The following is a 16,504-nucleotide window of genomic DNA, read 5'->3' on the forward strand; positions in this document are numbered from 1 at the left end:
GGACAGCACACATGCAAGCTCACATTTACAAGTGGACAGATTTATTTTTTTTATCTGAGGCAGTTTTACATTTGTTTGGCATGACAAGAAACGCAGTGCATTTCGTTAATTTTGAAAAAAAGAAACAAATTTAGCCAAAGCAACTGTAATTACCTATGAATTATCATAAAACTGCCTATAGTGAGAATGTTAGCTAGCTGATGAAGAAGAATGTCAGGAGCTGCTCGCATTTATGTTCAACTACCCAAACACTCCCTCCAACTGTAAATAAAATATCAGTCACAACTGTTTTTCTTTCAAACACTAAAGTAAAACAACTTCAGTGAGTTTACTGACGTTGAGTTTACAACCGAGGTTATATTTTTGGCATAAGCGTCAGTTGGAGTCAGAATTATGTCTTTCGCACTAGGGCTGGGCAATTAACCGAAAATGTATCAAAACCAAGATTTATACCCTCACTGACTCAATCCTACTCTTACTTGTTAATCCGGTTAATACTTTCCTCCCTCCACACTCTCCTAATGACCTGATCCTCCAAGAGGGGGCCAGCGGGGCCAATTGCATACTGTAGAGGCTACAACGATGTAAAGGAGTTTTTCATCACACAAAACTTGTGCATCGATGTAGAAAACATCAAATTATCCAAATAATTACAATTGATTTTGTTCTTTTAAAAAAGTAAAACACTGCAATGTGCTGAATATAACAATGTTAACTTCACATGTGTTAACTTCTCAGTGTTAAAACAACCTTCATTAATCATAATTGAGGTAAAAGTTTGAATAATGATTGATTTGAAGTCATATCACTCAGCCCTACTTCATACTATCGGTAAAGAATACCATACATCATATGTGCACTGATCTCACAGACAGCTGCTGTCTGTGCTGCTGCGGTGAAGCTGACAGATCATGTGTGCAACACCTCCAGCACCAGAGGTGATGCAGCAGGACTATTTCTCCTTGGTGGATTTTAAATGACCCTTTCCTGCTAAGCTCTGGGTTCCGTTCTCTCTTAACAGCTTAGTGCACACTGAAGGCTGTGATATAAGAGGAATGTATGAACTTGCTTATATACTTAATAATATATGCAATTAATAATTGATACTAATTTCATTTTGCTTTCTGTGATTTACATAATTAATGGTTAGTTTGCACTTTTGCTTTTCACAGGCCTCAGTTACTTAAAATTGTTTGTAAGATTTAGGTGAAAGGGATCTATTGGCAGATATTTAATGTAGAATAATCCTCATGATGTATTCACTACAAAACTTACTAAGTTTCATCTAAATTGTATGAATTGTAGTTTTCTTTACCCCAGAAAAGACCCTTTATATTCAAATACTTTATATTCACATCGAGGGGACCCTCTCTACGGAGGCCGCCATGTTTTTTACATTAGTCCAGACTGAACAAACTAAACACCTTTTGAGTTTTTATGACAACTGAAGCTACCACAGTTTCTTTTTCATGTTTGGAAGGAGAGGGTGAGGTGAGGGGTGTTCAGCTGCAACATGCAACTTCAACACTAGATATCACTAAATTCTACAAACTGTACCTTTAAGGGTGATTCCACATATTTAGCTCTTTGGCATTTTTGTGAAGATTTAGACAATAAAAGAGAAGTCCAAATGAAAGCAGGACATTGAGATATTGTGAGTTATTCCTATAAATAGCCCCATTTTTCTTCTCACTTCCCATCTCCAGTTTGTAACTCTGACACAAAGATAATAATGTATTTTCTTTTATCTCAGACCGAAGTTCAATTCAGAGATAGAAACACATTTTACGAGCATTTTCACAGGCTGATTGACTCACATCATGTCAACTAACTGTGTGTGTGTTAACTTGGTGGAGTGGCCCTGCAGCTCAGTAAATGGAACTTTTACAGCATGAAAAACACATCTTTTTCTTCCACCCTATGAAATTGAGCTGGGATGTTTGTTACTTCTTTTAACAATGTTTGAAGTTTATCTGCTGTTATGAGGTTTTTCTCTTTGTGAAGCTAAAGTAGATCCAAGTTTCCTCTATCGATCCATTATCTATAACGTTTATCCTTTGGAGAAGGTGAGACGACACACAGAGGGGCCCCGGTTCGAACTCTGGTTCAGCCGAAACCAAGTGTTTTTCTTAAGAAAATACAATTAAAACCTTTGTTAGAGCAGCTTTTACTCCTTACTTTTACAGTCAAACTGCAGGAGTTTAGAAAAATGAACAGGTGAAAGACTCAGACGTGCATGTCTTCTGTGTAATGCTCAGCAGGCTTGACTATTAAACCCAAATACAAAACTGTCAGATAATCTGTGGTAATAAAACAACAGAGGACGCATTTGTAGAGCTAATCCAGAGTCTGTGCCAGCCCCGTCACAGCTGATGCCAAACACTGTCTCTGCCTCTTTGTAGAAATAAGTGCATCTCCACTGGAGAACATCAAGTGCCTTATTTCATTTGCAATATTGATCTTTTTCCCATCTTGAATTGTTTGATGCTCACCACCATGAAGAGACGACAAACTGCAATGTAATTGATTTGGCCCAGTTAGGAGCAGGGGCCGACTGAGCTTGATGTGATCAGAGGACAAGCGACGCAGAGCGGCAGCGTATTAGCACAAAACCGTGTTGTAAAATGCTAGAAAATAATATGCATGTGATAATTTCATAACCACTCATGCTTCCTTTAATGCTTCCCCTAATGCTCGCTGACTTAGTGTGGAAATGAATGTCTGTGTTTACCAGAGTTTGAGACAGTGTGTGTGTGTGTGGCTTCACACCAGCGCCAAAAACTTTCAAGAGGCACTTGCTCTCTCTCAAGCACTTGTCTGTAGTTTTAACAGACACACGATGAGTAATTGAAATAAAAAATGAAGGTGGTCTGGTCATTATGAGTTATGATGATTCAGTGTATTTTCATCATGCAGCCTGGGACAAGGCCCAGATAATGATGTACATTAAGCTGCAGAGTTTTCATCTTCATCCCCAAATCCCCCCTCCCGGCTCCCCGCCCTTTCACAGCCTAATGACAGTTTTATGGGAAACTTCATTAGGCAACGGGATGTCGAACCGATAAACATCAGCTTATGTTAATTGTGGGATAAAGTGGCCTTGCTGTGGTCCCTTCATGCTGGGGTCTATCACTGAAACAAAAAGGTTCATTGTTGAGGTCGGGCTGTGACCTGACAGATGATTTATTATTAATTGATACATATTTAAAATGAGTCATCTTTCTTTTCCCTTTGCTTCCTGTTTGCTGAGGACATGCACGCACTGAGGCTTGATGTTCCATTGGATACAGTGGTCTGCAGATCACCTAATGAAGAGAAAGCATCACAGGCTGCTCTGCCACTGAGGACAAACAAAGACAGTGATTCATCTCAGTTGTAATCTGAGCAGAGAACAGAAAGAGTGTCTTCTTGTGTGGGACCAGTGTTTTGGGTTCATTCAGGCCTGTTATCAGGTATCAGATGATGTCGTCCATCTAAAGTATAAAATTACCCTGTAGTCTCATTACATGTGTTATTTATTCACTTAATGTGATCCATCCATCTTTCTATCTATCCATCCATCTATCTTTTTTTTCCATTTCACAGACTGATTGACTCACATCGTGCCATCTAACTTTGTGTGTTAAATTGGTGGAGTGGCCTTGCAGTTCAGTAAATGGAACTTTTACAGCATGAAAAATATATATTTTTCGTCTGTCTTATGAAATTGAGCTGGGATGTCTGTTACTTCTTTTTTAACAGTTAACAATGGTTGAAGTTTATCTGCTGTGAATAAGGGCTTTTCTCTTTGTGAAGCTAAAGTAGATCCTAGTTACATTATCTATAGCGTTTATCCTTCGCAAAAGGTTGCACAGAGAAAACACACAGAGGGGCCCTGGCCGAACCAGGATTTGAACCAGGAAACTCAAGTATTTTTCCTAAGATAATACAATCAAAAACCTTTACTACAGCACTGTAGTCTAATTGCATGTGTTATTTATTTGCTTAATGTGATCTATCCATCTCTCAATCATATATCTCTCCGTCTATCTATTTGTCCATCTATCTATCTAGACTGTGAAGATGGACGATCCCAAAAAAGTGAAGCCAAATTGTCTCGATCACCCCTGGTGGTTGGCTGCAGTATAGGTCATGAATGCCACCTCCTCTATGTTAGCAGATGGAACACAGAACAAAATTAAAGGGGTTAAAATTAAATAGGTCGAGTAATGAAGTTAGTTCTTATCACATTCATTTTTAACAAGTATTAATTTCTCTAATACGTTTGGTTTGAATCTGTTTTTTGATGATATAAAAATTTGGTGAAACATCAATGACTGACAGCCGAGAAAGACTCACGATTGGTCGAACTTGTGCACTGTCGGGCCCTCGCTACCATGGCTCCTTCCCCTGATGGTTTCTGTGCAGAGTCTGGTTCCAACTGTGCAAGATAGCTTCATAGATTTTTCAGCTTCATTTCTACATAGTGGGAGGAAGAGGAGATGTATGACATATTTATACTTTGATGTATTTTCTGCTTCAGAACAGTTTGTTTGCAATTTTTTAGTTCTTGTGAAACAGAATGTACGCTTGGCTTACGTGGACAAATGGGTGAATTGATGAAAGTGGAGAATCCCAACTCCTAATATTTGCTTAATGGGAGAAGATAGAAACCTGCTTTGAATCACATCTTCACATTGAAACCTGAAACATTTGAAATCCATTTCAAGTTTGTGCTACATTTGAGTGGAAACTTAACGAATGAAGAATCCAGTGTCTGAAATAATAAGTGAGATCTACCAAATTATTCAGCTGAATGTTTTAGTGACACCCAGCATTACATCACCACTGGAAATGAACTGTACCTATTTCATATTCTATCTATCTTGAATATTAAAACACAACATAGCAACAACCAATGCTTGCCCCAATGAATGCAGTGTATGAGCCATGCTCTGAATAATCAGTTGTTTAAAACAAGTAGCCTGTATATCACATAAAATACCTTGTTTTTGTTCAGAGTGAAGAAAATCGTCAAATGTATTCAACTTGTGGGTTAGCCAACACAGACTGTAGTATACATTTTCAGTGTCACCACATGACTGTTGACCGTGTGTAGAAACTATACTAGTATTACAATTTAGGACTTTAAGTCTCATTTGCCTTTTTCCCTCTGGCTTTATCTTAAGCAAATATTGCCAACAAATACTTTTACAATAAATGATACTGTAACCCTGACAGACTTTAATTTTAAGAGGAGCTGAACAATTCAACTACAGTAATCATTTTTTAGGGGGTGTGATTTCATAGATTTCATTTACACTTCATTTATAATAAGGGCTTTGGTTAATCTTTAACTTCTATTAAGGCGCTTTAAACCCTCTATAATAAACCATGTGTTTGTTTCAGTCAAAACTTGCCACATGTTTAGAAAACCTCAATGTAATTTGAGTTTTTAATCTATTGTGTGGCAACAGATAATTTTATGATGAGGGATAATGTTAATTATGTATGGGGAGACATGATTAACCTTTATAGAATGTTTGAGGATCAAACTTATTCATATTCATCCTTTTTAGGACACAGTTATTAAAATATTCTATAAATTTGCTTTGGAACTTACATCCTCTGTGTAAAGTATCGTCAGCAAAATACAGTGTGTCTTACTCTCTTATTCATGAATACACTTAGCACTTCTGTAGCGATGAAAAGCAGCAGCTCAATGACATGCTCAGAGATATGTTTTTGATCAGAAGTATTTGTTTTCACTGGCAAATGTGCTTTCATCGACATTTTATTGTTTCTTAAAACCTCAGCAAAAGCATCCCCAGACAATTTAGCAGAGATGAACTAGATTTTTGTTGTATGTAAACTTCTTATGAAATCATTTAGTTTGTGTCCAATGTTTGCATGGTACAAAAGATTAATTTATCAAAGAAAAGAGCTGGGTATCATTCCAATACCAATACATTGTTACATCCATAATAAACCATACATTTGTTACGTTAAACATCACCTTTTTTTTCTGGGACTAATAAAGGATCATCTTATCCTATCTTATTGACTTTGATCAAAGCTCTTTAGGTATACACTACACATTTTGGAACAAAATGTTTTTTTGTTTGTTTTCCAGCTTCTCTGTATTTCCCCACACAAAGTAATTTCATACATAAAACATAAACCTATAAACCACAACTTGAAAATGTGTGGTAACATAACAGCAAATAAATCAGAATGTATAAAAGCAAGACTAAAATAGCCACAATACAGTCGGGCGACTGTTTTATGTTTGTTAACGTTATCTGTTCAATAACTCTTTACCTCGAGCAACTTGCATGCAGTGGAATTTGATGGTGGAGAATCTCAGTGAGGCTCTTGGGGACTTGAACGCTGAGAGGAAGACGGCTGTGGTCTGTTCTTCATACAGTTGGACACAGAGCGACTTTTTGCCTAAATGTCTTCAAGTCTAATTATCAATTTAAACAACTACTTTGTGTAACGTTGAGTTTGATGCTACATGATTACTGGTTCACTGGTGCACCGAATGACAAGCTTTATGTTTTGATAGTTGATTGTATATAAGTATATCAGAGCCATAATAGTTTGGTACCCAGGCCCAGAGGACAAGGAGGTGGGTTGTAAAGTGAAGCCCACAAGCCCGCTCACTCATCCTTTTATCTGTCCTGGGATCCTCTGAGCTTTATTGCATCTTGTAGGACTGCTCAGTGAAAATAAACAGTAACGCATTGTAAAGGACCCTTCATTTCTTAACGTTGTCATTCAGTGAGAAGAAAACCAGAAAGCCAGAAGAACACATTTATTTTTCATATAATTTGACAATAGCTGACTCACTAGCTTCTTGATTGATTAAAATAATTAACTGATCATCAAATTATTAATTTCCTGTTCCCAACCGATATATTTATGTGAACTTAAGTTACAGTAACAACAAAACAAGCTTGTTGGTGTGTTATCCTAAAAGCCTCTGTCTTTTACACCTTCCTGTTTCATGCAGCCACTCATGTCATGGATGAAGGCTAATTTGTCGAGCAAAAACCTCCGGCAAAGTTGAGCACACTTTGATAATCTCCTCGTGAGCCAGTCTTTAAATGAACAGGTGCCAAGATAAATGCACCCTGCAACTACCCTAATGATAAGCAAACAACATATGCCTGGAGTGTGTGAAATGCTGTCACACAAGGTAGAAGCCTCTAGCAATTCTGGCATCTTGGAAGCAAGTAGAACCTTTAAAGGTCTTAAAAAACAAGCGTGTGCACTTTGAACAACCTTGCCACCCAAAGGGATCCTCAGGGAACTTTAAAGTTCTTACACAAGCATTTTAAATTTGTGACTCACCCTGAGGGTGACGAGAGAATCCCTAAAGGTCCCATGATTTTTGCAGAGAAAATGCTCTTTTGTATCTGTTTAATGCTGCAGCCATCACCACTGACTTTTGGTGGATTAAAATCATATGCTACCGCACACATCCACAATAGGACAGAGTTTGACTTCCACAGAGATCCACAGAATGGAGTCCCTGACTGTCTGGCTGTATTTATGATGCGTCACAGGCCGGATACTGAAATGAAAGAGGCACCACTCGAGGGGCTCTCTGTCTTAATCCGTGGACATTATCTCTACACTGTAAGTGGGTCTTGGCTCGTTACCTCGCAGTAGAGAGCCAGGCTGGCAGGGTTGCAGGGAATAGAGGCAGAAAGGAAAGGAGAAGGAGGGAGGGCTTTGCCCAGCCGCCGAGAATGTAATCTCTAGATTAGGGGGCGAGACGAATTCCTGCTGCCAGCCTGACCTTGTCAAGGCAATGGAGGAGCCAGAGTGAAATTGAGATTTCAGGACAGGAGCGTGTCCAGGCGTTTTTTTATTTATTTATTTATTCTTTTAGCAGTAGCGTTTCCCTTTCAAGGGTCATAGCCTTGACATCATGACTCACGCTAAACGTGTGTGGTCACACTGGGAGCACACATGAAATGTGTGTGGGGCAAACTGTTTCTGGCACCAACCATACGGCCTGAAACCCTCAGCAGTCAGTCAGTCTCGTGCATAGAGTCTTTATGGGAGGAGGAGACAATATAAGGAAAGAAAGAAATGCCATAGCAACGTGGTGTTTTTGTAAATTTTGTAAATTTTTATCATCACGTGTGGATTTGAGTATTACTGCATCAGTTCTGTGTTCCACTAAGAATGGCTGAGGGATAAATGCTGCCATCGTCATGTGTCAAGATTAAATTTGTTTCTCAGTATTTGGATTTTTTTAACTTTTAAATGTGAGCTTTGTTTCAGAAAATGCTGCTGTGCAAAAATACAGATAAATTGCTCTAATTAAGTGACTGTAAAATCACTTCAAAATAATATGCAGTAAATTCCCCCAATTTCTGTCCCTAGAAAAGTGGACTTTAATGACTTTATTCTTTTTACACATGAAGGCTCACTTAATTAGAAGCAAAAATGCTACTTCAATATTTTAAGAGGTATTAAGGTTCTACAGTCTTGGTTAGTTTGATTTGACCAACAGCTTGTCGTTATTAATGGTAACCTGCATTAACAAACTTAGTGCCTTCTATTTTTGACAGCTTTTTACATTTGCTTTCTTACATTCCATGTCGCAATGTTATCCATTAAACTGTCATTATCACTGACTTGCAGCCTGAGTTCAGAAATACATTTTTTTTTTAATATTTGTGATTGAGTGAACAACAATCAATACTATAGTTCAAAAAAAAAAAAAATTGTAAATGTTGCTCAACTCTGATTGGTGTATGAAATCCTCTTTTCCCTTCAAACTGGTGGGAAAAGGCGAAGACAGAAATCTAAAAGTCTCTCATATAGTAAAACAACTCTTAAAATGTTGTTTTTGTCACATTCCATTGCACATTGGACAAATGGGTTGTATTAAGTTGTATACAAAGTATTTGTTAAGAAGCTTCTATCTTCAATGTTCCTCCATTTATATTTCAGTTGTCTGAGTGAACTCAATGTCCTTTGATTAGGTTTGTGTAAGCACGCTACCGTGGATAGAAACTGGAAAATGAGAATAATGATGTGACATTCCTGTTTGAGCATTTCATTCATTTGACCCGTAATTGCAAAACAACAAAATAATGAGTCTGTCTGCCACAGAAAGCAGCGTGCCGCATCAGTTGCACAGAGCAAGTGGTGGAAAGCTGCTGATAAACTAGCATTGTGTCGTTTACACAAGCTGCTGTATTTTCATTGTCTGAGACACTCGCCGAAGCAGAGGAGAAAGTCTCTCAATTTTCAGTTCAATTATTTACGGAGGAAAACGCACTGAGCTCACTTCTATCTGTGGGGGTGCACACTGTGGTCATTGAAGAAGGGTTAAAATAATAAGAACCTTTGTAAAATACAAAAGAAGACAGAAAAATGATGTGAGTGGCATCACATATATACACTTTTACATCAAATACTATAAAAAATACTATAGCATGTTTTAAATGAAATTTCCATCGTTTCTCGTATTGTTTTATTCCATAGGTCCTGACAGTCTGTATTTACTGCAGTGTACAGTTAGATAAGCATCTGTAGGTTTAGCCACTAAAATAAAAAATGTGGCACGAAACCCTTATTACGTACAATAAATTCAGAATCCTTTACGACTCCACTGTGAAAGAAAACACTTCATTCCCACTGCTCCCTCACCCACACCACAAAAAAAGTGTCATCAAATCTACAATTCAAAGTCGGTGTCGAGTTAACTCAAAGTTGGAGACGCACACTGATGTCAGAGAACCCTCCAACTCCAAAAGCAACAGTGAGCTCTTGGATAATTAGTGTTTGAATCCGTGCACACTGCAGGGAGAATGCAGTCTCATTATATTTGCTGCCTGTGAACTTTGGCTTAGCACATATTGTTTACACACAGACTGCCTTATTAGAGAACTGCTGACCAAATGCTATTTTTTACATTTAGATTAAAGCAACACTGGCTCTTACTTCTGTTATATCGTTGAGAATAAGTTAAAGAAAAAGCCACGAGGATAATTCACAAAGTAAAAACGAAAAATGCCTTAATGTTGCAATGTAAAGCGATTATTCATAGATCTGTGTCCTCTGCACTCTTCAATGTATCTTGGACTTTACTCCAGCATGCACTTTACATGAGCATCAATTTCTCATGGATCTGCTTCATTGACATTAAAGGAATAGTTGAATACTTTGGGAAATCTGCCTTTGCGGGCTGAATGATGGGATCAATACACGTTCATGTCTGTGCATTAACTATGAAGACAGCTGACCATGCAGCTGACTAAATGTTCACCAGGGAATAGTTACTATATAGACACTATTTTTGTTCTTCAGGTGAAGGGGTATTGATACTAGAAATGACTGGTGAACATTATTAAATACAATAACAATAGTTAACCCTAACCTTAACCCTACACAGCAAAGCATAAATGCGTTTCGCTCTTAACAGGTTCAATAAGAAGAACTTGTTGACCACTAAATGTTACTTTAATGTAATAGAAGCCAAACTTTTAAAGCTACAGAATTTGTTATATATTTTCAGTTTTCTTTTTTAGCCTCATTCTATGATTTATTACAGTTGGACTCCAACAACTGTAAAAGCAAAACATAAAAAAAGACTTGTTGACATTGCACTGCAGATCAGAAATCACGGACATTATGTTCACGGCACGTAAACCAAAGTGACATATGATCCCATTAGTCCTTCGCCTTGTCCACTAACAAGTGGGAACACCCGGTGTGCAGATACTGTATTAATGATCTCAACCCTCAACATGAAACTGGTCGACTTAATGACCCAGTTGCCTCCGTCCCCATCTCGACTCTCCAGCACGCAGCTGAAGTCATGCATAATCCCACCAAATCTACCCAGCTTATGAATTTTAAATGGGAAGGCCTAAATCACAGAGCTGCTTTTAAGCGAGTGCATTTCTAATAGAAAAGCAGACAGCTGGGATGCTTTCCCATTGTGGGGCGTCATCACGCAGCCGGATGCATTTTATAGACAGTAAATATATTTTTAATGTGTGCAAAGTATGTAAAGTTGAGATGTTTCAAGCGGGACAATCTTTCTTAAAGATTGTAAACATGAAGAACTCAGGGGAAACCACATTGCTCATGCTCTCTTCTTAAATGAATAATGTAAAAATGGTTGGTTACAACTCTGGTTTTGTTTTTGTAGTTGTGTACTTAGTTTATTTCTAAATCTGTGAAAAACTATGTGAAGAATAAAGTCACTTCATCTTTCTAAACCAATATGCATTAGCTGCTAACAGAGAAACCAAAGAATCAATATTGAATTATTGAATGAAATATTGGAGTTATTTTAGTTATTCTTTACACAGGTTGACTCTATGGGCTTTGGCTAAGCCATTTGATCCATACAGTTTATTGCAGCACGCCATCTGATCATGTCTAAAGGCAAAGCTGTCCCGAACGGCCACACTTGAAGGTGGAATGGAAAACCTGCTGTCATTTAGAGGGCCTATCGTACCAATGGGGATAACAGTTACACACGTCTCCACTTTTCTCAAAGGCAGTCGCGGTTTTGTAGTTTCGTATTATTGTTTGTGCATCTGAAGAGTAAAAAAGAGAATTTTATCAAAAGAGAAGTTCAAATTCTGCCAATTTTCTTGCCTCTGCATACCTGGACTGTACAGAAACATGACATTATGCAAGTTGCCACTACTTTCGACTAACAACTTCTCTATTTGGGATCTTGGATAAATTAATCTATTCAACTGAAATCAGAACAATCACAAAGAATAAATATATAGAGGATGAGGTTGAACGTTTGCTGCTCCTGCCATCCTCAAATACAAGCAAAGCAATGAAAAGGTTCATCTGCTGTTCAGGAACAAGGAACTGTGCGTAATTCAGCGTGAACATACATATTCAATAATATATCCACAGAGTAACTCCCCCAGAACTCAGAGTCAGAAATAAGGAAATATTCAACCTTCAATATTTCTTTTCGTCATTTCATTTGGATGTTCGAGCAGCTGAGACACACACTGGCCACTAATTAATTTCATTCCTCACACAACTTCAGACGTCAAAATTGTGTTATCCCCCTGTGAAGCAGAAACAGAGCAACCTCTTCGTCCCTTTTTATTCCTTTCAACTCTCGGGGATCTCTCCACAGTTGAAACGCCTCACCAATGTTCACGTAGGTTTTTTGTAATATCGTTATCCTATATGGGTTAGATGCAGTCTGAGGTGATTTAGCACTTAGCATTTGTAGCTCTAATGTAAGAATGATTGTGCATAATATGACATAGTGTTGGCTTAAACTGTTTGGCTTGTTTCACTTTCTTTCTTCCCAAGTATAGAGCCACAGCTGTGCGTTTAGACGGGATTTGTTTCCAGCACAAACACAGAACGTACAGCTAGCGTCCATGAGAAGATATTAGGAGAATTTGATAAAACCACAGCTTTAAGGAACAAAATCAATAAAGAGACCTTTACTGATGCTATTTCTCCAAGGATCAAAAAGAGAATACCAAGCTATGCACTATCCATTTGCAGCCAGAAGAGAGGACTCTCAACAGCAGGCACACTGTGCTTGTGTCAGTGATTCATGTTCAATTCTCTTTCTTTTGAACACTCGATAATGACTCCAAGGTGGAGGGTGCTTCTCACTGTAGTTAATTTTACAATCGCTGATTCTCCATAGCCATTTTCAGAGCAAGCTCATTTACTTTGGCTGCTTATTACACCTGCTGATTGCAGAGACCCCGCTAGGGTTTATTTGCTCTTGAAATGCAAAAATGTCTTTTTGGGCAAATCTAAAGAATTACGCTGAAAGCTTGAAAGAGAAAATGGTTTGTAGTTGAAATGGTTTCAGTCTTAATCTCCCCGCATATCAGAGCCTGAATGTTTTGAGGACAACGCTTGGTGTAAAGGAAGAAGCTCCGACTTGGCATGTTGCTAGGCGATGCATTAATATTAATGTTGTCTTTTTCTCTGCCATCCCTCGGGATAAACTGGAGCTTAAAGATATCTCCATCACATGATTTGTCTTTAATCCTCGTTAAAACTCATATCAGAGTTTTTCATAACATTCTGAATTCAACGCTGCAGAGCTTAGTTGAGGAATCACAAGCACCTTTCTAGTTTCTAGTTTGCAGGGCTGATATGCCTGGCTCATTTCTCATCTTGTGTAATTGAAAAATATGGACATGTGGTGAATCTGGGTGTTTAAGCATGTGGACATGTTTGAGTTTATCATGCTTTTCAGATAACAGACCTTATTTCTGCCTGAATCTAATCATCACATCAGAATTTGAAGCACGCTTCAAAAACTGAAACGCTAAAGCATCACGATTGCTGCATTTTTTCCATTTAAAATCACTTTGCGTAGGAGAAATAAATCTGTGATGGAGTTCACTCTCTGCCTTACCCTTTCCCCTGCTGGGCTTTTAGCCTGGAGTCTTTGTCGTAGCCTCCCTGCACCTCTCAGCTGCCCTCTCTGCAAACAATTTTCCTGGCACTGAAACACAGATGTTATCCATCTGATTAAACGTTCAAGGTTACATCTCCAAATACATCAAAGTCTCTCTCTCCCAAATGAAGAAGCGTGACAGCCAATATTTTTGGTCGCCTGGAGGTGCAGGCTCCAGTGTCCTCCCCATCATTTTTTTTATTAGGAACATGAAAGGGACTCTGGCACATGTCGTATCGGTACAAGTAAATTGGTGCATGTGTCTACTCAACATATCAAGATGACTGAGTGTCTGCCAATAGGTGAGATGAATGACGCTAGAGGAACCTAACAATTTTTGTCAATAGAAGCATAATTTGTAGGGTTTGTTAAGTCGACCAACAAATTGTTATTATACCTGCAGAGTATTACTCAACTGTGTCCCAGTTGATGCCAGTGTGTGATGCTGGCCGCTCTCATTTGTAGTCTTCAATCTCAGAGACATCAAAGATACTTTTTATATATATATATTTATACATTTACAACCAGGCTGTGTCAAAGTCCTCATGACCAGGAACATGACCTTAATTTGTGATAAAGTGGAGTTTCCCTCTGGGATATTTATCAAGTATAATTGCCGACCATTTGCTTTTTCCATCTTGTTAAATTTAAAGATTTTTGTTTTTCTTCTGATTTTGATATCTTTGGGTTTGAAGATGTGACTTTGGATTTCTTCTAAAAAATCCGATAAAAATCAGGAGATTAAAAAATACAGCCTTATTTGCCACATTTTTTGTGAGGTAAAAACATTGGTATAAGCTCACAAATTGGTCTGCAACGAATGATGGTTTCCATAAACAGCTTGCTTGGTATATAAAATATCAGAACATAAATATCAGAGATATGTGGTTAATCATCATAGAAGAAACATGTTAATATTCACATTTGGCCTTGAAAGTGCTGAAGTGATTCATCAGATATATAGAATAAACTTGTAAAATGAGAAGTTGAAAAACATGTTTACCTCTAATTTTATTTCTGTACTAATATGGAAATTGAAGGGTAACAGCATTGCTATCAATAAAGCCTGAGAGAAGGGCTGGCTTTCGATCAAAAATACATCTGCCAACACATTCAGAGTTCCCTCATTAACCTACAATTTACAAACACAAACAGTAACCACAGTTTGTGGTTTGAGGGTTCGTTTCATGCAGAAACCTTCTGTTGGGCACAGGGTCTCTGACTGTTGTTGCCTCAGTACATTTTTGGTACCAATGTGGTTATCCAGAGCCAAAACCAAAACCTGCGCTCGCTGACCTGGCAACCAGAGTTACAGCCTGAGCGGCTGCACAGATGCATGTGGACTGAAACAGTTGCAGCACATAAATCTCCTTGTACTTGAGAGCTGACAGAAACCTGGCTAACATGGACACGGAATCTCGATACTTTGGAAAATAAAAAAAACATGTGGATTTCCTGAAATAAATATATGCTTTTAACTGATAATAGTGGTAATTACTAAAGTTACAGTCCTGCATATATCTGCTGCTTTTCATCACTGACTCATTACTTTTCTTCTCGCCTTTTTTTTTTAGAGATCGAAAAAATACAGAAAGACGAGGGGAAGGAGGAGGAGAAGTTCATCGACGTTGTCATCAACAAGAACATGAAACTGGGCCAGAAAGTTTTAATACCAGTCAAGCAGTTTCCTAAAGTAAGTGTTATAGTACCACCACCAGAGACTTCTCCAAGAATGTGATGTGCACAGATAGAGAATTTTAGATGGTGTTATTTATAGATAATGAAGCCAACTACAGTTGCTCTGGTTTTGATTTAAATTCCTTGCAACAGCCACTTGACAGTTTTTGTTGATGCTTTATGTTATTAGATGTAGCGTATCTGGAAGACAGCAAACAGGCGGAGTGTCTGCTGACAGAACTGGGGTAGAACTATATTAGGGATGTTACTTCCTGTCTGAAGGATCGTTGCAGCTTTTGAAATGTTACAACTGTAAACCTCACTCTGCCCTCAGACACACACCTCTCCATGACTCGGTCATTGGTCGATGATGGGCTGATATCTCTGGGTTGGGCGATATCTACTGATTTGACATCTGACAATGTGCACAGTGAAATGCAATGCAATGCAGAGCAGAACAACTTCAGCTGTAGCTTCTCATTTCTATCTACTGCTGATCGTCACTGTAGCTAATTAAGTTGAGGGCAGGCCTAAGTGGAACTGTTGTCAGTTTGTGCGCTCTCTGTCTTGTCAAAGATAGTTTGTCCAAGAGGAACTGACACTCTGTAAGACAACTGCACAACCAGTTCCAACAAATCCAATGGAGTGAGACGTCTTAGTCTTTTGTGTCATGTCTCTGTCTAGATGAACTTTTATTGATAGAATATTGATGATATCAATCAAAAACCAAATATTATAGATTCAAACCAGCAATTTCTCTTCTTTTGAATGCCAAGTTCATAAATATTGAGGTGAGCGAAAGAGACGGAACACATTGACAGAAATGCATTTGCTATCTGCTTTTTAATTATTGAAGTCATATGCAGATTAATGTTGATAGAGATAAGCCAAAATGTCTTCTGGACCTAAAACACTTACAAAAAGTATCACTGCTTGTGACTCATGTGATTAAAGAAAATAGTCAGACTGTGAACAGTGCACAGTGAACAGCATAGATATCCACTGTCTACATTGGAGGACACAAAGTATTTGACGTTGCCCCCATTCATAGAGCGATAGTCACTCTTAGATAGACAATGTGTCGGAGACATTTGGCTTAAAGGTCCAGTGTGTAAGAGTTAGGTGAAAAGGAAATATTGGCAGAAATCTAATCACTAGTTAATTTCATCTAAATTGTATGAACTGTAGTTTTCTTTACCCCACAAAAGACACTTTATATTCAAATACTTTATATGTACGAGAGGGGACCCTCTCTATGGAGGCCGCCATGTTTTTTTACATTAGTCCTTTTGAGTTTTTATGACAACTGAAGCTACCACAGGTTCTTTTTCATGTTTGGAAGGAGAGGGTGAGGTGAGTTCAGCTGCGACATGCAACTTCAACACTAGATATCACAAAAATCTA

At 38.2% G+C, this 16,504-nt stretch overlaps 1 protein-coding gene across 2 annotated transcripts in view; it reads left to right on the forward strand.

Moving 5' to 3' along the window:
- The window catches only part of khdrbs3 (KH domain containing, RNA binding, signal transduction associated 3), a 112,228-nt gene that overhangs the window by 35,103 nt on the left and 60,621 nt on the right, over positions 1–16,504 (forward strand). For both annotated transcript variants that reach the window (XR_002202853.2, XM_020090525.2), the window contains exon 2: positions 14,998–15,116. Coding sequence is in view for 1 of the 2 variants with exons in the window: in XM_020090525.2 (XP_019946084.1) it covers positions 14,998–15,116 (119 nt within the window). In the remaining variant the exon portion in view is untranslated. The remainder of the gene's footprint in view (positions 1–14,997; positions 15,117–16,504) is intronic.

The sequence above is a fragment of the Paralichthys olivaceus genome, chromosome 20 (assembly GCF_024713975.1).
Source record: "Paralichthys olivaceus isolate ysfri-2021 chromosome 20, ASM2471397v2, whole genome shotgun sequence".
Taxonomy (NCBI): Eukaryota; Metazoa; Chordata; class Actinopteri; order Pleuronectiformes; family Paralichthyidae; genus Paralichthys; species Paralichthys olivaceus.